The 21,534-nt window shown below is 46.6% G+C and overlaps 1 protein-coding gene across 1 annotated transcript in view; it reads right to left on the bottom strand.

Annotated features, from left to right (window-relative positions):
- Window positions 1-11,623, bottom strand: part of GPR179 (G protein-coupled receptor 179) — a 40,867-nt gene extending 29,244 nt beyond the window's left edge. Inside the window, exons 1-2 of the mRNA XM_081885542.1 lie at window positions 10,151-11,623; window positions 2,086-2,194 (exon numbers count right to left, since the gene is read on the bottom strand). Coding sequence (XP_081741668.1) covers window positions 2,086-2,194; window positions 10,151-11,058 — 1,017 coding nt within the window. The 5' untranslated portion in view covers window positions 11,059-11,623. The remainder of the gene's footprint in view (window positions 1-2,085; window positions 2,195-10,150) is intronic.
- Window positions 11,624-21,534: the final 9,911 nt, after the last annotated feature.

The raw sequence follows: 21,534 nt of genomic DNA, 5'->3' as shown, positions 1-21,534 counted from the left end.
GATAATGCAGGGAGGCAGGAAGCAAAGGGGAAATGAGACACAGGAGGAATGCTGGAAAGAAGCAGGAGGAAGGCAGTGGCAGAGAGGCAGAAGAGTGATGTTGGCTGAGAACGGTACTAGGCAACATAGCAGATTGAAGGGGGCAGGGGGGGGTGGAGACTCAGCCAGGCTATCCCTGTGGCAGTAAGGAAGATCACAGAAGAAGAAGAAATCTGCAGGTTTCTTCAAAGAGAAAACACCCTATGTGCTTTGAGCAGAGCTTTTCGACAGCAGCAAAAATCTATGAAACGATATAATAAATGGTCAATTGAATTGTGCCTAGAACATCAGTAAGTTTTTTTATTGTAAGTCACTTGTATGAACTTTTAATGGCAGGAGCTGCATTGAAAAGGAAGGAGGATTAAACGAGTGTGTGCGAGACAAGATGTTTGAAACACGTTTTGCAAATTGGCAAGAAACATACCGTAATTAATCAAGGGTAAGCAACAATAACCATTTAGCATATTACATTAACATCCCTTTATTCATTTGCACAAAAGTTTACAAGCGTCGACAAGAAATTAGTCACATATAGCCCCCAAGTATAGCCAGCCTGCGTTCTTTCTTTTCAATGTTATTTCACATTTCTTTGGTTTTTAAAGATTTATGTGTTGTTGATGTTTACACATTTTGTACGAAGTGATGTAATGTGCGGAGTGTTTGTCGCATATGGTGACTTAGCTGTCAACATATCGTACCGTATGACAGATTTTTGTCCTGGCCAAATAAGAAACTTTTGAGAATTCCTCCTTCGGCAAAACTTTGAGAGGTCCTCTACCTTTCGTTTTCCTTGCTAGTAAAGATTTGGTGCTCCAGCTCTGGCAGCAAAACACCAGGCAGCAGCTGAAGTCCAATAACATTTGGAGGGACACAGATACCTAATCTCGGACAATGGAGGCTGGTTCATTTGTATATCAGCCAGCTGGTGGTTTGGTTGGACTGGTTGGATGCAGAGGAATGGTGGGAGGAACCAGCTGGGGAAGGTTCAGAGCCCAGGGAGTGGTGGTGGGACAATGATTAGTGGTCAGAGGGAGAAGAGGGAGCAGGCTGGGAAGAGGGGGTATTGGAAGATGAAGAGGTAACAGGGCTTAGTGAGCAGGGAGGGTCTGTGGCAGAGAGAAGTTCAGAATCAGAGACAGAAGCCGAAGCAGGAAAGTGGGATGTGTGAGGCCAAGAGGCAGAGAGGAGTCCGGCTGGTGCAGAAGCCCCCTCCTGCTGCAACAAGCTTTCCTCCCTGCTTGTCTCCCAGAACCAGAAGAGGCACAAGGGAGGAGAAGAGTTTAGCTCCACACAGGCAAAGTCTCTGATCACTTGAAAAAAGTCCTGGTGTGGAGGCATCTCAACAACTGATTTTCATTGAAGAAGGCCGCCAGGAATGAGTTGCTCTGCTCATTGGGCCTGACACCCAGCTAAGTCTGTGGAGGTCGTGTTTTTGCTAATACAGTGGTACCTCGGGTTACAGACGCTTCAGGTTACAGACTCCGCTAACCCAGAAACAGTACCTCGGGTTAAGAACTTTGCTTCCGGATGAGAACAGAAATTGTGCTCCGGTGGCGCGGCAACAGCAGGAGGCCCCCATTAGCTAAAGTGGTGCTTCAGGTTAAGAACAGTTTCAGGTTAAGAACAGACCTCCAGAACGAATTAAGTTCTTAACCTAAGGTACCACTGTGAAGACCTAACTCCACCTTTGAACTGAGTGATTCCTGACCTGTGGCAGGTATTAGCTGGCTCTTCCTGTCCTTGGCTCTGGTTCCGCCTACTGTGGGGCTCCCTGCCACCTGCCTCACCAGTCACAATGGGCACCAGACCCCACTGATCACAGAGATTGTAAATCACAGTCTGAGTTTTGACTGTGGCACTGCTGTGTGACGTACAGCACCTAGCAACGCCACAGGCACGTATGTGTTAGGTAGAAGGTGGTTTCAGGAGTTATGGGTCTTTTTAGGGAGGGAGTTCTAGAGGATGGGTACTTCAGAAGAAAAGGCTGCTAGCTAACATTGTTACACATGAGATTAATTGGCAGTAGAGCTGTAAGAACTTCCTTACCTGTGTGCTGTTGAGGTCACACTGGTGGGTGTTTGCAAACCATCCCTGTCCACTGGCACACTGGTTTATGTCAATCTTCTGGATTCTAACATCCATCCTCAGAACTCCCCTGGAACAGATAACACAAGCAGTTAGGCATGCAATGTAGGAGACAGGAGGTAAAGGTAAGGTAAAGGACCTCTGGACGGTTAAGTCCAGTCATAGGTGTCTATGGGGTGCGGCGCTCATCTCGCTTTCAGGCCAAGGGAGCTGGTGTTTGTCCACAGGCAGCTTTCTGGGTCATGTGGCCAGCATGACTAAACTGCTTGTGGTGCAACGGGACACTGTGACGGAAACCAGAGTGCACAGAAGCGCCATGTACCTTTCCGCCGCAGTGGTACCTATTTATCTACTTGCACTGGTGTGCTTTCAAACTGCTAGGTTGGCAGGAGCTGGGACAGAGCAACAGGAGCTCACCCCATTGCGGGGATTCAAACTGCCGACCTTCTGATCGGCAAGCCCAAGAGGCTACAGCATCACACAACACCTGGGTCCTCTGCAGAGTCACAGGGTTGCTACAGACACTGCCACAGCTGGCTGATATGAGTAAATAACTGCTCCCAGGAGCAACCTGTGCTCATCAGCAGGAAAATAATATTTGATGTTGGGTCATGCCATAAAATGTAGGAGAGTAAAGAGATGATTAAGACTATTATTCATTGGGGAGCAAGAATTTAATCCAAACTATGTAGAACATGATGATGATGATGATGAAGATGAAGAAGATGATGATGATTCAAATATACAGATGATGATGATGATGATGATGATGATTCAAATATACAGACCTCCTCACAGCATGCTGCCCCAAGTGCTGAGGAGCAGGGGTTGCAAACCATTTTAGGCCCATGACTACATTTTTATTTTTAAGCAAGTGCCAAGGGCACTACGTCATCTGATCACTTCTCAGAGCCCTTAGTCAGATCAGTGTGTGTGAGTGTACATGTACACACACTCTATTTTTTCCATGTAATTGTTGGCTCTAGTAGAATTAATCTGAACCTTGAAAAGCACATAGAGCTGAGAGAGGAAGTGGAAAGAGCGTTGCTATATTTCAAAAAGTAAAAACCAGGGCACCCCGTAAGTTGTTGAGCTTTCTTTAGGAAGACCCCAAAGTTGCCCCCCCCCCAAAGATCCAAAGTTGCCTAAAATCCAGGACCAAGTGCCACCTGTATTTGCAAAAGAAGAAGAAGAAGAAGAAGAAGAAGAAGAAGAAGAAGAAGAAGAAGAAGAAGAAGAAGAAGAAGAAGAAGAAGAAGAAGACTTGTACCCTGCTATCTGACTGAGTTGCCTCAGCCACTCTGGGTGGCTTCCAGCATATACAAAAACATAATAAAACATGAAACATTGAAAAACTTCCCTACACAGGACTGGCTTCAGGTGTCTTCTAAAGGTTGTATAGTTACTTATCTCCTTGACACCAGAGAAGTGCAAATTTGGAAGGGTGACTCTGATTCAGTTCACATATTGTTTCAGGAAGAGCAAATGAGGTTGGTTCGCCTTTAAATGGAACTTTCAAGGAACAACCTGCCCCTCCTTATAGACTGGAATCCATGCCCTTAACTACATCTAAATTCTGCAAGTCAGAAACTCAAGAGTCACTGTCAGGGATGCAATTTCCTGAGAGCTGAAATGGATACGTAGCTAAGACGCATGAACAACATACATGCTCACAAACGGCCTGGAGAGTGTGCCCTTTTCCAGATGGACCCAGGCTTTTGTGCTTGCCTGAACTCTGGAACAGACAGATCTGAAGCAGCCAAACAGGGTCACCGCATGGGGAACAACCTGTTTGTTGATTATTTATGTACTACTACACTGGCTAGCAGCTGTTGGTCAACGCACAGGGGGAGGATGGACTTATCAGATATAGGACACTATGAAACACACACACAATTTCTCAGCAGTGTGACTGGGGGGCGGGGAAGAGCCTAAAAGGACTTCTATACGGTGCAGAAAGAGCTTGCTCATTCAAAGGGCAAGAGTAGAGAGATAGGCAGACACATAGGCAGGCTTGTGGTCGAGACACAGAGGGATCGATGGTTCATCAGCGTTCGGCCACGAACAAATTAAGATTGTAAATCAAGAAGAGGTTGGTTTTAGGTTAGAACTTTTTTTTTTAAGTCCAAGGTGGGAAGGGGGATATCGTTTTTAAAACGTAAAGGTAAACATACTTATTTACTTACTAAATTTGTATACCACCTTTCACCCGGAAACTACAACTAATCCAGAATGTGGCAGCTAGACTGCTGACTAGGGAGTAGCTGCCGAGACCATATAACACCGGTCCTACATTAGCTCCCGGTATGTTTCCGAGTACAATTCAAAGTGTTGGTGCTGACCTTTGAAGCCCTAAATGGCCTCAGCCCAGTATACCTGAAGGAGCATCTCCACCCCATTGTTCAGCCCGAGAAGTGATGGTTACAGGGAGCCAGGAAGAAAGTCTTCTCGGTAGTGGAGACTGCCCTGTGGAACACCCTTCCATCAGATGTCAAGGAAATAAACAACTATCTGATTTTTAGAAGACATCTGAAGGCAGTCCTGTTTAGGGAAGTTTTTAATATTTGATGTTTTATTGTGTTTTTAATATTCTGTTGGGAGCTGCCCAGAATGGCTGCGGAAACCCAACCAGATGGGTGGGGTATAAATAAAGTTGTTGTTGTTGTTACCACAGGATTATATTGGTCCATAAGAAGACAATATTCAGGCAATACCTTTATTAGGCCAACTAAAATGTCACAGAATTGAGGCATATTATTTGAGTCCTCCAGAACTCTTCCATTGGACTAGATGGTAAAAGGAGCAAGGATGGAGACAGGGTGGAGATCTACACATGATCTGGATTTTCCCTTGCCATGGAAAGTCCTAAAACTAGCCTGTTATACATCTGTAGTCAGTGCTGCTGTGGAAGCTCATTATCGTAATGTTGTTGCTATTTGTTGGAAGCTGCCCGGAGTGGCTTCCAACAAAATATTAAAAACACGATAAAAGATCAAACATTAAAAACTTCCCTAAAGAGAGTTGCCTTCACATGTCTTCTATAAGTAAGATAATTGTTTATTTCCTTGACATCTGATGGGAGGGCATTCCACAAGGCGGGCTCCACTACCAAGAAGGCCCTCTGCCTGGTTCTCTGTAACTTTGCTTCTTGAAGTGAGGGAACCGCCAGAAGGCCCTTGGCACATCCCAAAACTAAGCAACCTGATTTGAAGAAACTGTCTCCATGTGTGAGGGCTGGGCTTGAGAAAACAACAATGAATGCCGTGTTTCTGTGCACGTTTTATTGATAACGCCTCTGCAAGCTTCACTCCAAACATCACGCTTGCACAAGTGCAGTCAAGAAATATTGGCTCGGCTCTGGAAGTTTCACACACCTTCAAAATCCAGCAGCATGTCAAATTTGACTCAAGCGTTTCCAAATTTAATGTCTTCCATCGGATTGGAGCAGCACCTTTTCCTGTTCACCCCTTTGCCCCTTTTTTGTGTCAATATATTTTAGACTTATATATTTTAGACTATATAAGAGGGTGGTGTGTCCTGTTTTGCAGAAAATTGTCTTCTTTTTTTGAAGGGCTGTCTGACCCAAGTCCAGTTTAAATATTAAGAAATCTAAAAAAGGAGAGCAGGAAGGGCTTTGACGTTGCCCGTCAATTCTGAGCAAAGGTAAAAAGGATGGTCTGCCAACCTAACAATTTTGAGCAACACCTAGGCAGCGGACTGAGCAGACACTCAGGTCACCTGGCCAAAATCTTCCCCAGTATCATGAAATAAATTATATTTCTAATTCAATAAATTATAGCCGTTATTTCAAAGTTTGCACCTATACGTTTGAAGTGGCATGTGCAAATGTTATGCAGATAGATGCATTCTTTTTTTGGAGATGCAGTTCCTCCTGTTCTCTTTAGCTACCCTGCTAGGAGAAGGGACCACATTGTGGGAGGGCAGCTCTCTGCTCCTTTTGCCCCTCTGTTCCTTCTCCTGTACTCCAAGAGACAGGGTGGTATTTGCTGGGGTGGGGAGGAGTCGCCCATATGTGTTATCTGCTAGAGGTTCGTTGAGCATATGGAACTGAATTCTTCCTGAAAATCCTACTGTGTGGGGGCACTGGGGAAGGGTAGGTTACACTCTTCCCTTCAAGGCCATCTTTACCCCGGGGTGCAAGGGGTGTGGGGCACCCGGGCGCTGAATTCTGGGGGGCGCCAGGCTGCCACCGACTGCAACCCGGTGACTGTGCAGCTGGACTCTGACATCGCTCCAAATTTGCGTTGGCCAGATCTGGCAGAGAAGGTGGTCCCTCCCCCAGCGCCTTCCCCAGGCTGCTCAGCTGTGGGGCCCGGCGGCAATTCGCCTCGCTTCACCTTTGCAATGCCCCACCTGCCAGACACAGCCAAGCAGGTACCGGGGTGCCGCCACCACTGTCCATGTGCACTGGGCACGCCAGAGGAGAAGGCCCCGCGCCGCCCCCAGGATGACCAACCTCAACCCCAGAATGACCAACCTCAACCCGCTGCTCTGAACGGGCAGCCAGAGAGGAAGGAGAAACGTAAGAAGCCCCGCCATGCAACCCCGGGCTGGGCTGGTCCGGGCTGCAGAGCCTGGCGTGCAGAGCTGCGCTCCACGTGGCTTTTCCACAGTTCCAGTCCCACGCACAACACGGTTTTCACCCAGGGCATGCGCGGAGGTCGCCTGGCGCTTGCCTTTCCCCAGGTGGGAATGCGGAAAGTAGTTAGTCACAAGATCAGTCGTGTCAAAATTTGGGGGCGCTGGGCGGATCTTTGCACCCCAGTGGTGCATATGCTAAAGACGGCCCTGCTTCCCTTCATCCCAAACTGATGAGAGAGGCTCTGATTATTGCTATGGGACTGGAGATCAGGGGCATGCTAAGACTGTGGACACAAAATGGCCACTGAAACTCATCCCTGGCTACCAACTCCAATCTTTTAGCTGGAGGTGGGACGGATGGAAGTTCTTCCTCTACCCACCACTTCACTAGGGGCTTTCCTCAAGGACCACATTTCGTCCTGAGGTTTAACCTAACTCTTTACTCCTTGTAGTAGGATGCCATGGTTTTGCAAAACCCATTCTCATCAGGTTATTCTCCCTCTTAATTCTCAAATCCTTTAAAAATCGGGCACTAGACCCCCTGCCTTCTTTTTTGTAGGCACAATTTGCGTTCTCACCAAGCTGAGTAGAGCCCACTGACATGGGTTTTGGCCTACCATATGCTTGGCCACTGCAGTTTTTGCCATCCTCAGCAGGCAGCCAAAGCAGGAAGTTTATTACATCTTCCAGGGGCCAAAAAAGGTGGCTAATCATAGAGCTTCTATCAGTCCCACAGTGGGAAATGGACAGGTATCTAACCTCCCACAGAATCTCTTAATTGGCCCTTTTACATACAATAGCTTGGATTTTCAGGATTTTATACCAGGCGGATGCTGAGCTATTAGCCATGTCATTGTGGACATGTAAGATTTAAGGTCTCCAGCCTCCCCATTTAAAGATAAAGAGAAATATATTCCTATAACCCAGCAGTGGTGAAATTGTTATCATCTGTACATTGTTTTAACTCCCATCATCTCCTGACCAGCATGGCCAATGGTAAGGGATGATGGGAGTTGTAGTCTAGCAACACCTGGAAGCACCACATTGATTCCTGATCTGGAGGGACACAGGTTCTTTGTCTTTGGTCATCTTTTTTCCTGGGCTTTTTTTTTTGGGGGGGGGCTACTGAGTATTGGCTCTCAGCCCCAGAACCTCTTTGAAATCTTAAGTTCAACCCTGTAACATGTGAGCTAATATTTTTTTAAAGGGTTATTTTGAACCCTTGTGCAGAGTTCTTTTCTCTCGCCTAAGCTCATTTCTCCCCAACTCTCTCTCTCTCTCTCTCTGTCTCTCTCTCTCTCTCTCTCACACACACACACACTTTGGGATTAGTGAGGACTGTCCAGGACAGAGTACGTGGTTGGTGAACATAAATGAACAGATCAGACTTGTAAAACAATATTGCAATAAAGGTAAAGGGACCCCTGACCATTAGCTCCAGTTGGGACCGACTCTGGGGTTGCAGCACTCATCTCGCTTTATTGGCCGAGGGAGCCGGCGTACAGCTTCCGGGTCATGTGGCCAGCATGACTAAGGCGCACGGAAACGCCGTTTACCTTCCCGCCGGAGTGGTACCTATTTATCTACTTGCACTTTGACATGCTTTTGAACTGCTAGGTTGGCAGGAGCAGGGACCGAGCAACGGGAGTTCACCCCGTTGCGGGGATTCGAACCGCCGACCTTCTGATCGGCAAGTCCTAGGCTCTGTGGTTTAGACCACAGCGCCACCCGCATCCCTAATATTGCAATAATACAATCATAAAACTTGCTCCGGGCACCTGTTCTGAACAAGAATCCCTTTTAGGCAACTGGATAAGGACGCTTTAGAAGTACTGGAGTATCCCAGTCTCCCAAACCAGAAATCATTGACATGCCAGGCTAATAACAACTTCTGTGGATTATTAACTTTTGGTTCTTTCTCTGGGTATTTGGGAAGAGAAGGTGGCGGCAGCCTCTGAACAATGCATTTCGCCCCTTGCTGAGCAACAGCATCCCTGTACTTTGGCTCAAGGGACTTTCCACCCAGGCTGGAGCCCCCAGCACTATTACATGTTAATAGTGTTTACCCACCGTGTTTACCCACCACAGCACTGTTGTAAAGGACAGCACTGATGCAGCAGTGCCTGGAGAAAATATAGGGGTCGGCTTGACTCCTGCGTCCTTGTTTCAAGGGACGCTTCCTTGTTCTATCTTTAAATTTAGTATTGCTAAATAAGGAACTGTTTCTCGATAGAAGGACTAGGCAGCACGTCGGGTGGGGTGGGGTGGGGGAGAAATTTGATTCCGTTCCCATCTCAAGACTGACCTGCTTAATTTGTACTTTCCAAAACAATAAACAGCACAGAATTTGCAGTTCTCCTAATTTTGCGGTGCTGTTCTCCAGACAAGCAATGTCTACCAAAATGCATATGCTAGGGTGGAGTGTGCAGATACGTGCAAATCCTAGTGAAAACAGCCAAAAAAAAAAGAGAGTATTATATGTTAGGAGAAATCGCTTTGCTGAAAATGGGAATATTAGGAGCTTGCACTAAAAAAACTGGTGAATTTTCATGAGACTTAAACAAAAAAATAAAAATAAAAAATGAAATGTGGAGGGGGAAATTAGAAACCAAGAAAAACCGAAATGGACAGATTTGCCCATCCCCGGTGGCAAACATAGATGTGAGGGACTTTCTCTCCTCACTTCAGGCCCAGCTTCTGCTGTGTCAGAACAAATGGGCAAATGGGATGAAATAATGGCCTGGAGATCCAAGAGCTTAATTTGAGTCTGCCATCTCCAAGGCTTGGTCTTGGGACGTGGGAAATCATAGACTAAATGAGCATTGAAATGCTTTGTCTTTGTCCTTGAGAGCCGCCCACCAAAGCCTGGGCCTCAGCGCCCCTGGATCAGAGGGCTCCTTTTATTTCAGAACAACCCAACAAACCTTGGTCTGTCTGATATTCCCGGTTATACAGAGGTGAGCACTGGTTACACAGTTGTGAAGAAAGAGAAGGCATGTCCCTTCTCTTTGCACATGCTTTTGAGTACTCTTTATTCATCATTGCTTTTGTTGTTTCCTTACACTTGAGATCAGCTTCTGGGGCAGACTTAAATCGTGTGTGTTTTCTTTTTAAAACCTTTGCAATATTATTGCAAGCCACTGATAGGTTATGATTTTTCTTAATAAATATCACGCTTTTCTGGTAAAGGGAATGGCAAGCCCCGAATCTTGCCCAGCCAAACAAGGATATTGAACCACTTCTCCCCTTGTTAACCCTTCCAAGGCTTGCTGTCTACCCAATCCCTGCTTCCCCCACCCAACAGCTGCATTGAAGTTTGGCTTTGTTTATAAAGTTAGGGGATCAAATCAGGGATCTCCTGTGTCACACAAGTAGTTTGGTCCACAACCTCACCCCTCATCACCACCATCCTTCCCCGACTCACTTGAATTCTGGATTTAGATCAGGCTTGAGGCCGTAGAAGGAAGAGGAGAGAGTGACCATCCAGTTGGGCAGGAATTTCCCATCTTCACATTCCAGGAAAGGTGGCGACCACTTGATATGGCTGGTATCCATCACGTAACTATCTCCCTGGCTCCATTTGGGAGTGTCGAGGGTCTTGAGGTCGTTGGTGAGAATCCTCTTGTAGAGCGACGGGGCCCTCTGGAAACGGAAAAAGTTGTACCACTCATTTTCCCAAGTCAAATTCCTCAAGCTTTCTGCAGAGGCCGAGAGGTCTTGGAGCAAGATCTCATTGTTTTCCTTGGTGGCCTGGAGCATCAGCTGGGGCTTGGAAGACACCGGGTGAGCATCGAAGGTCAGCACAGCTCTGTAAACTTGGGGGTCTCCATCCATAACACTTCGGACCAAGGCGTGGTACCACTCAATGTCTTCCTTCACACTGGACTCCCGGATGTCGTTGGTCTGGAAGACCATGTTGAGGAAATTGGTGGCATGGGCCAGGGTCTCGGTCGCACCACGCAAGTAGGAACGCAAAGTTGGGGGAGGGCCAGAGGCCTTCCCTGTATCCCTCACCTCAAACCTCCGGGTACAGTTGGCTTGCAAGAGGTGCAACGCCTTTCCAGAGTACAGGAAGGCCGCCGCCGCCTCCGACCCATCAGGATCTGTTTTATCCAAGTTGGGGGTAGGCACCCAAGTGAAAGTCAAAGCCGAAGAAGAAGGTGAAAGCGGGGAGGGGGAGGAGGAGGAGGAGGAGGAGGAAGGCATCCATTCCTTTGCTTTTGGAGTCCTGGCCTTAGGTGCAGCTGCCCGTTGATACTGGAAGATCCCAGCGGCCCCTAGGAGCTCCAGGTGGAAACACCCAACCAGAAACCCCAACAAGCAGATCTCCATGGTTCGGCAAAAGGGCTCGGGAAACACCAGTCATCCGGCGGGGATCATTTCAGCCATGGGGAAGCCCTCTTGGGAAGTCCCGATGCTTCCGGCAGGGTTCTAGAGATCCTCAGGAAGTGGAGGGAGAAAAACCACGAGAAGCAGCGACGGAAGACTGCCCATCTCCAAGTGAGGGACATCCCTAAAGGGCATTGGCACACCTGCCAGAGAGTTCTCTGCCTCCTGCTTAGAATTTGCAGGACTTTGACGGCTCTCTTTCTGCCTCTCTTGGCCACTCTCGGTGCCTCGCTCTCTCTTTTGCTTCTGTCCTCCCTGGCTGGTGATGGAGCAGACGTCACTACAATATGAGCAGCTGCAGGCACTGGCTCCCCCCCCCCCTTCTCCTTTCCCCTCCTCGGCTACTATTATATGCCTGGGCTTTTAAATCTCTGCAGATCTACACGCACACACGCACACATGCACGGTTCTATCAACAGCCTCACTTGCTAATGCTTGGAATGGAGAAATCCTGGGTAAGGCCAGAGAGAGAGAGAGACGAGGGAGGGAGGGAGATGGAAAGGGAACAGTCTCTCTCTCTCTCTCTCTCTCTCTCTCTCTCTCTCTCTCTCTCTCGTCTCACTTTAGTTCCATTAGGGGATATAGGTCTGACAGTGATGCAAGCAACCAAATCCTGCATGGAGTGCCATGGCAACGGGAAATTTGTCTTCCCACCTCACCCCTCCCTTTCTCTCCCCTCCCTGCCTTTATTCGTGTGTCCCCCCCCCTTTCCATTCATCAGCTTGACTAACACCATGATAGTCATTTATAAGGTCACCTACTGCCTACTGATGTTTGTATCATGCTGCTAAATATAATTAACTGTTCAAGCACCAGTGAAGGGTGGTGGAAGCGAAAAGGGTGGAAAACAAGGATGGAGAATTTTCAGACAGGGTGTTCTGTACTGTTGCTTTCTACATGTTGAGATGGAACAGGAGATGTGAGATAGAGGGGGGGGGCGGAGAGAGAGAGAAATATAGAATGGTGAGGGTGATTTGAAGGAGAGAGAGAGAGAAAGGAAGAGAGGCATGGAAGACAATCATGACCTAATCTGAGTCGCAGTTTACTGGGGCTCAGCCCCCAGAACCCCCTTTTTAATCCAGCGTCTTGGCTCAGCTCTGGACCACATGGCCTTATAATAAAGAAAAGTACCCCTGAGCATACGCAAAGTGCATTTTCCTTACCATTGCAGCAGAGTGCATTTTACATTCTTGTGGTGTGCTTTTCCATCAATTGGATGTATCATTTTACATTGCTTGTGCTATCACTTTGTCTTATTGTTTTTGCATACAACCCCTTTCTTTAATTGAGGGAAGGTGAGCCTTTATGTTGAGTGTTCACCATGCCTGCTTATCTCTTAACACTGGTTGTCAATTAGTGCTGCTAATTCAATCTTGCTGAATCCTTCTGCTGTTCTCCATGGCCTTTTGCTTTGCAGTGAAACGAATTTTGACTTGACTCACAAATGCCAGAGACAGTGTTAGAAGCTGAGGTATGAAAACTGGGAGCTAAATGGCACCTTAAGCCTAAGTTATGGGCAGAATCGAATATCTAGGCACACTTTTATATATATATAACAAGAATACGAAACTGAAAATGAATGAACTGCAGCCAAATTATTATGTTCATTTTTCACATGGTCTAGTCCAGGGGTCTGCAACCCGCGGCTCCGGAGCCGCATGTGGCTCTTTTACACCTTTGCCGCGGCTCCGGGGCAGATACTCGCGAGGGGAGGAGGCGCATTGTGCGCCCCGACACTCCCCACTGTGGCGGGCGCTGTACTGGCTGTGACGTCGCATGGGGGCGGTGCGTGCGTTAGTCACGCACCGTCCCGACGTCACCTTCCCGTCCGCTACATTGTAAGGGGCATGTACGCTGGTCACTGCATTGAAAGGGGGCTGGTCACTGTTTTGAAGGGGAGTGAAGAACACACACACACACACAAAACTGTAAGTTGTTAATTTAACGTTTATTTCTATGAGGAGGAGTAATTCTGAGGGGTCAAACAAAGAAATAATAAAAAGTGACAAATAAGTTATTTTTATAATGACGGGTTTTGCGGCTCCCAGTTTTTTTTCATTCGGAAACGGGTCCAAGTGGCTCTTTTTGTCTTAAAGGTTGCAGACCCCTGGTCTAGTCCTTCCCCTGCTCACCCCACTAATATTCTTCTCTTCTCCAGTCTTCAGAGAGTAGCTGGAAGTGGGGAGGCATAAAAAAGCCCTCCTTACCTTCCACTCTGCAGTTTTAATCTAAAATGTTAGGCTCAGTACTGCGCCCAGAGCTCAGAAACTGCTCGCGCTAATGAAATTGCAAAATGCGCCTAGAACAGGAGTTGGCAAGGTTTGCCTCGCCTGGGCTGGTTCACTCCAGCAGAGATCCCTCCATGGGCCGGATTATGTGTGCTCGTGAGCGCACACACCCGCGATTTCCAGTGTCTGTGTAGACACGATTTTCGGGATCTGCGCAAACATAATTTTTGGCATGGTGGAAGCGCCGTGTCAGTTTAGCACAGCACGCGGGGACTCGATGAGCAGGCAGCTCAGTTTGGGGGCAACTCGTGGGCTGGTTAAACGACCCCCGTGGGCTGCTTGTGGCCCATGGGCCTTAGGCTGCCTACCCCTGGCCTAGAACAATGGGAGTTTCTGTTCCACCACATTTGCCTTCCGCCAACAGCCTTATTACAGTCGTACCTCAGAAGTCGAATGAAATCTGTTCCAGAGGTCTGTTCAACTTCCAAAATGTTTGGAAACCAAATAATGTCTTCTGATTGGCTGCAGGAAGCTCCTGCAGCCAATCTGAAGCCGCGGAAGCCCTGTCGGATGTTTGGCTTCCAAAAATAGTTCGCAAACTGGAATAATCACTTCCGGTTTTGCAGCGTTTGGGAGCCAAAGCGTTTGAGAACTAAGCTGTTTGAAAACCAAGGTACGGCTGTATTTGTCTCGCTGTCTACTGTAGCCAAGTTACGCAAGTTACATCGTGTTCACATTGTTCCACCCTGTTCATTTCAACGCAAAGGACACATGGCATAAATTGGGCAGAGTGGGGGAGAGAAACGTAACCAATTACACGTCATTTGCAGACTGAAATTAGGCAACAACAGCAGTGAATACCATTTACAGTCCCTGGACACGGGATGAAGAACACCCACAATTTCCACTCCCGTTTCTCGAAAGCGAGGAAGAGCTGGAAACGAAACTGTCATTCCCTATTTGTGAATCAGATTGCAAGCAAAGGATTCCCCCTGCCCCACTTCCCTTTAATTCATATTTCAGTTGTATAATTCCTCTAGGGGGCTTTGAAAGCTATTCTGGTTCTGATCATGTTCACTGAAATTAAAATGCCTATGCTGAAAGTTTTGGGGTTTCTCCTTCTCTGTTGTCCACATTTAGTTCTAACCCTCACTGCATAGACACTTATCATTATCATTATTATTATCATTACAAATTGAAAAAAAAGAATGACTTAGTGCACATGGCCCTTATTGGACGGAACTGGTTTTGAAAACACCTCTTAGAAACTCAACACAGGGGGTTTCCCAGCTCTGAAACCAGGGCCAGTCCCAAGACATCTTGCCACCAGAGGAAAAGGACACGTGGTACTTCCCCACTGTTCTACATACACAAGCTGACCGGAGCCTTACTGCAGCACTGGCGAGGGGGCCAGCGCCCTCCATTACACCTGAGGGCAGCAGGGTGTGTGATGCACACAGTTCTGACCATTCCTTGCCTCTCATCATCTGCCGCCTGAGACAGCCGTCCCACTTTACCAAATGGCAGGGCTGGTCCTGTCTGAAACTACGGATAGCCCCATAACTCGGTTTTAGACAGCAGTCCTGCTTAGGAACGAATCACGTGGGCATTCAGTAACACCACTGACTTCCGAGGAAAACATCCCTAGGATTGGGTGCAGATTCTTATAAGGGGGGGGGAAACCTACTGAAGTCTTCAAGATTTCCCCGGGAATTGAAAATAATAACTGGGGAGCAATCTGTAGGAGCAAATATTTGATTCTTGATTAGAGTTTCGGCAGCCTTACCATGCTATCCATAACCATCGCCACCCCAAGTAAAAGATTCTGTTCCCCTTTCAGTTTCGGAACAGGAAAGGGTAATATAATAACCTCGTCAGGGAGGAATCTATTGGGAACATATCCTGGGCAAACCCTGTTGGGAAGAGCAGACTCAAAGATGCTGTGCAGATATTGCACTGAACATAGTAGAAGGTAGTCCGTGAGGGCAAATGGGGCATTTACCCACTAATCTCAGCCTGCCCTCCCCCAGCCCCCACCCGCCTGCCTTCTCATTTACCCTTGCTTTGGTCTGGGAATCTTAATGAACCGTCTGTGACATCACAGCAGCTCTGCCAACAGCAGAGGCTGCCAGGTGACCAGCTAAAACACAAAGGTCGTAAAAGGGTGAAAATATTCTGATGAAACATTATTTCGTTATCCGAAGAGACTGTTAATGTAGACAAATTGTTTCTGAAGAATTTTTCCCTTGGCACATCATTTAAGGGGCACTTTGGTATAGAATGAATTGCGTTCTCAGTCTGATTCCTGTTGGGAGACAGGAACTTGCCATTCAGCATTGTAGAAGACAAGAAGCATAGCTGGAGGAAAGCATTACACAAGGGAAACCATGCCAAATCTTCAAGAGATGTCTACATCTTTGGGGGTCCTTAAAAACACACACACAACCCAATACCAGATACCGGAAGACTCTGGAAGTCCAACTTAATGCACAGAGAAAATGCAGGTGCGCTGTATAGAGAACTATAAGGCAAGACTGGAGTGGAGAGGAAGGGAAACAGTCAAGGGTTAATGTAGAGTCAGGTGGTAGGTAAAAGGTAAAGGTAAAGGACCCCTGGACAGCTAAAGGTGATTATGGGGTTGCAGCGCTCATCTCGCTTTCAGGCCAAGGGAGCCAGCGTTTGTCCACAGACAGCTTTCTGGGTCATGTGGCCAGCATGACTAAACCACTTTTGGCGCAACGGGACACTGTGATGGAAACCAGAGCACACAGAAATGCCGTTTACCTTCCCGTCACAGCGGTACCTATTTATCTACTTGCGCTGGTGTGCTTTCGAACTGCTAGGTTGGCAGGAGCTGGGACAGAGCAACAGGAGCTCACCCAGTTGTGGGGATTCAAAAAGCCGACCTTCTAATCGGCAAGCCCAAGAGGCTCAGTGGTTTAGGCCACAGAGCCACCTGCATCCCAAGAATTTGGATGGTAATAGTGGACAGGTCAAGTGGCCAGAAGGCTCTCCAGACTGGTGGTGGTGGGTTTTTTGCACATGTAAACTGTAACATGTCATTGATACGATAATAGTACACAGGTGGTCAATGTATCCTGTACTGTCCACAGTTCTGTGATGCTCCCCCAATGTTATTGCTGCAGTCTTGCTGTCTGGAGGGGTCCTCTTGAGCTATGGCGCAACAAAAGTAGGACCAAAAGGATCCCCAGAACAAGAAAAGTTACCGGATCTCAGCAGGAAGCTCTGAGACATGCACCGACTAGGACTGAAATGTTTAAAAATCCATGATAATAATGTTACCCATCCAAAAGCCTGCCAAACCTATTTGTCAGAAACAAAGGGGGGGACACACAAATGTGTTCACCTCTTTCAATTTGTCTTTAGCCTTCCGAAAAGAACAAGCCTCTGTTTCCAGCCAGAGGGGGAACCTCCCCCTCCCCTCCCATAAAGCTTAACTCTGAATTTAGCCAAACATTCTGGTCCCTGAATGTAAATTGCTTTTAATGATGTAAAAGCCAAGTCTCTATATCCAACCCATTACTCTGAGCCAGCTCCAGTACATTGCACAGTTATACATCTATTATATGAAGATTAATAATTATGTTGTGCATTACGCCGTTTACTGCATGGCTGTTGGATTGTATCCTCTTTTTTTCTTTTTCTTTTTTTTTTGCAAAACACACAAGCCCCAATTACTCCTGTTTTCATTCAAGGCAAAACCTGAAGCCTACTCCTTATCTCACTAGATATTATGGGGTGTATGTTTATAAGAGGAGAAGCTTTATTTAAAGGTTTTTGTGGATAGGGATAATAACAAACAAACAATATAAAGACTCCTCTGGGGGTTTTCAAACAGGATAGTTCTGCTTTAGGTGGTTACGTTTTAAAGGTTTTTTTTAAGTAGATAAGGACATGGATACATTTTTTCTGTCTGCTTAAGAAAGAAAAGGGGGTTGGCTGTGAAAGGGTTGCCATATTTTGAAGAGCAAAAAAGAGGACGCTACGACAGCCATTCAAAGCAAATAAATGCAATTTGTCTGAAATTTTAGCCCTGAAAATGAGGACATGTCCTGGAAAAAGAGGACACATGGCAACCATAGATGATAAATTTTTTTTTGCTTGCTTACTAGAACGTTGTGGTTGGGGAAATTGTTAAAAATATAAATAAATGGCTTGGGAGGCGTTCTTGAAAAGTCAGACTAGGCAGAACAGCTGTTAGATAGAACTCCTTCCAATTAGAATTATTGGGCATCCATCCTGATTTGCCTGCACAAAGCTCACGTGAAGGTTGGACTATGTCCAGTATTTACTGAGCTTTCATTCTGATTTGTTTCCGGTTATATGACTAACCATTCATCTTTATTTGCTTCCATCTTCCTTGTAATCATTGCTTCATCCCACACTTTTCGGTGCATTTCCCCATCACTTTCCTAACCTCAAAAAGACTGGTCGTCATTGTTATAAGTGGATTGGTTGTGCTGGGGGACAGAGTGCTTTAAAAACCACTTCAGATGAGCAAACCTAAATCTCCTGGTATGCATCCAAATCTCTCCTGCAAAATGGTCTGGAGGCACCTAGAGTTTTTGCCCATGGGTAGCTGTCTTTTCTTTAACAAATAGCCCCCCCCTCTGTGTGTGTGTGTGTGTGTGTGTGTGTGTGTGTGTATGTCCCCACTTTCATCCCATTGTGAGCAGCAGTTAGGGGTGGACAATTCTGATAGGGTTGATGGCAAGGTTTGTTATGTACTGAAGTTCTCACCCTGGGCCAGCAGGGGGATACTGTAGATAGTTTTCACTCAGGTCCACATATGCAAATAAGGAATTGAAAGTGACGTTCAGTGATTGGATAGTTACAGAAAGTGGTTACTGTTGCGTTGCAGTGGAGCTGTATATAAGCAGGCTGGCTGAACCCTTCAGTTCAGTTCTGTTCTGGCCTGTGAATAAACAAGAGCTGTTTGAAGAATCGCTGTGTCATCTGATATGTTCACCCACAATTTAACAGGGTTAAAGCCCCTTTTCCTCCTCACCACAGTCTTAGTGCCCCACAGTCACCATGTCTGCTATTTTGGATTTGAAATGCCACTCAGGAGCTCTCTAGATGTCGTTTACATTGTGCACTCGTGATGATATATGTGATCCCTCTTTCAGTACAGTTCTTGTTATTATTTATTAACTTTCTATGCCGCCCTTCATCTGAGGATCACAGGGGTTGTTTACAATATAAAAGCACAAAAATACATAACAAAGTACAGTCGTACCTCGGCTCCTGAATGCCTTGGGAGTCGAACGTTCCGGCTCCCAAACGATCAAAAACCGCAAGTGAGTGTAGCGGTTTGCAAACATTATTTGGAACCCAAACGTCTGACGGGGCTTCCACGACTTCTGATTGGCTGCAGAAGCTTCCTGCAGCCAATCAGAAACTGTGCTTTGGAAGTCGAATGGACTTCCGGAATGGCTTCTGTTCGATTGTAAAACACAAAATCAATACTGCCTCACCCCAGTTTGAAAGGCCATAGATTCTTGGCACATGCAAAGTTTTAATGGTGGGGCATACTGCTTTGTTGCTGATCTGCGCATGTGCTAGAACATCCTGTCGAAAACTTGCAACCTTTTATATCACATAGGTTCCCGTTTATTTATTTTTTTGTCCTGCTATCGTTGCACTATGGTGCAAGAGTGCCCCTTCCAGATAGCAGTAATGTGACAACATCATTGGAGAAGCATTGCAGGACAACTAATAAAGCGGATTGAGGGTCTGTATAAATTCACCACTGATGCTTTCTGATTGCATAAATGACATGTTGCAGAATACATCCACAAGAAGAAAAGAAAAAACAATAGTGTAGAGGGGCCCTCGGTTTTAAAATATTAACACATTTAATGCAATGTGCATTTTGACCCCGAGTTCTCCCGTATTCCCATGTATTCCTAATAAGGAGGGGTTGTTTGACTGAAGCCGAATGGGAGTTTTGCTACATCACAAGAGATGGAGTTCTAGAATGCAGAATGTAGTTGGGAAGAGTGGTTTTGACCTAATGTTGGGTATCTCTCCTAGAAGTTGTGCGCTGTTGGTGCAGCCTTAAAATGTAGGATCTTGGGAGAAGCAGAGCTGTCAAAATATGAGCCTGGGATGACTTTTAAAGATTCTGGAACTAAGACAAGACTGTACCATGTGGATGGACAAAATCTGACAGCTAGTTATTTCAGAGGGCTCTCTACTGGACTTGATAGAAGTTTCAGCCTTTTGCTGGGAGAGACAGTGTGCAGAACAAGGTCTGTCTTCCCTCCCTTTGAAGACTAGGATGAAGAATCTATGGATCTGAAGGAGAAACCAGGCAGGTGAGATATCTGTTTCAGGGGTGGTGGTACATATTGTGAAGACTACTGTATTATGATGCCCCTTTCCATCTCAAGAATATGGCCTTGGGTGTGAGAATGAGCATCACCACCCTTCTCCAGCATTCTGGCCAATCAGATGCATATGGGGGGCGGGGCGGGCTTTTATCTATCCACTTTCTGCATACCTGTACTATGTGTAAGGTTATAAACTTCCATCCTGTCAACTCTCACAGGCCTTTTCTCAAAGTTTTCTCATAGTGCACTTGTATCCATTATAGCTGCTTTAGAGAGATAAATTAAACAGGTGCAAGATTCATGAGTATAGAGATGAAATACAGTGGTACCTCGGGTTAAGTACTTAATTCGTTCCGGAGGTCCATTCTTAACCTGAAACTGTTCTTAACCTGAAACACCACTTTAGCTAATGGGGGCCTCCTGCTGCCGCCGTGCTGCCGCTGCATGATTTCTGTTCTTATCCTGAAGCAAAGTTCTTAACCTGAAGCACTATTTCTGGGTTAGCGGAGTCTGTAACCTGAAGCGTATGTAACCTGAAGCGTATGTAACCCAAGGTACCACTGTACTGAAGTTGCACCTTTGAATTTGAGGATCTTGTGCACTTTTAAGAGAGCACAGGAGAAAAGAGTGGCAAGCCAAACTAGGGATTAACGGAGCGCATGGTCGCCCAAATTATGGAATGAGGGTAAAGGGCACTTTTGAACATGTGCCGAATGCACAGCCCTTTTGCCACCAGGTAGCCTACTAACTATATTCATACTGTATATCTGAAAATATACCCTAAAACGAATCTCCATCCCTAGGACTGAATGCTGGTTCAAGTCAAGCCCTCCCTCTTGACTTGTGAATGATAAACAGGTGGAATTAATATTTTGACAGAGCCGGCTTCAGTTTGCATGGGAATAGCTTTAGAACCATTTTGTGAAACAGGAGCATGCATACTTCTCTATCAATCCCCATAGGTAGTCAAATATCTATTTTATTTATTGCATTTATATCTCACCTTTTTCTCCAAGGAGCTCAGGGTGGCATACATAGTTTTCCCATCCTCATTTCTTCCCCACAACCCTGGGAGGTAGGTTAGGCTGAGATGCAGCGAATGGCCCAAGGTTACCCAGTGAGCTTCATGGCTGAGTGTGGATTTAAACCTTGGTCTCCCAGGTCCAAGTTTGACACTCTTAACCAGGGGTCAGCAAATTTTTTCAGCAGGGGGTGAGTCCACTGTACCTCAGACCTTGTGGGGGCCCGGAATATATATATTTTTTGGGGGGAAATGAACAGATTCCTATGCCCCACAAATAACCCAGAGATGCATTTTAAATAAAAGCACACATTCTACTCGTGTAAAAACATGCTGATTGCTGGGCCGTCCGCAGGCTGGATTTAGAAGGCGATAAGGCCGGATCTGGCCCCCGGGCCTTAGTTTGCCTTCCCATGCTCTTAACTAGGGGGCAGCAACCTTTTCCAGCTGTGGGCCAGTCCACCATCCCTCAGACCATGTGGTGGGCCGGACTATATGGGGGGGGGGGGTGAATGAATTCCTATGCCCCACAAATAACCCAGAGATGCATTTTAAATAAAAGGACACATTCTACTCATGTAAAAACATGATGATTCCTGAACCGTCCACAGGCCGGATTGAGAAGGCGATTGGGCTGCATCTGGCCCGCGGGCCTTAGGTTGCCTACCCCTGCTCTCAACCATTAAACCATACTGGCTCTTACATAAAAGTAAGGCTTCATCTTGCCCAAATTGCACACTGTGGTTTAACTGGAACCTGCATTGAATACCAGGCTTTTGCCTTGAAATGTGAAATTGTAATGGGGGTGCCCCTG

This window comes from Podarcis melisellensis (genome assembly GCF_964234715.1).
Source record: "Podarcis melisellensis genome assembly, chromosome: 13".
NCBI lineage: Eukaryota > Metazoa > Chordata > Lepidosauria > Squamata > Lacertidae > Podarcis > Podarcis melisellensis.
The sequence above is the reverse complement of the archived record's forward strand: the minus strand, read 5'-3'. Positions and strand labels throughout refer to the sequence as shown.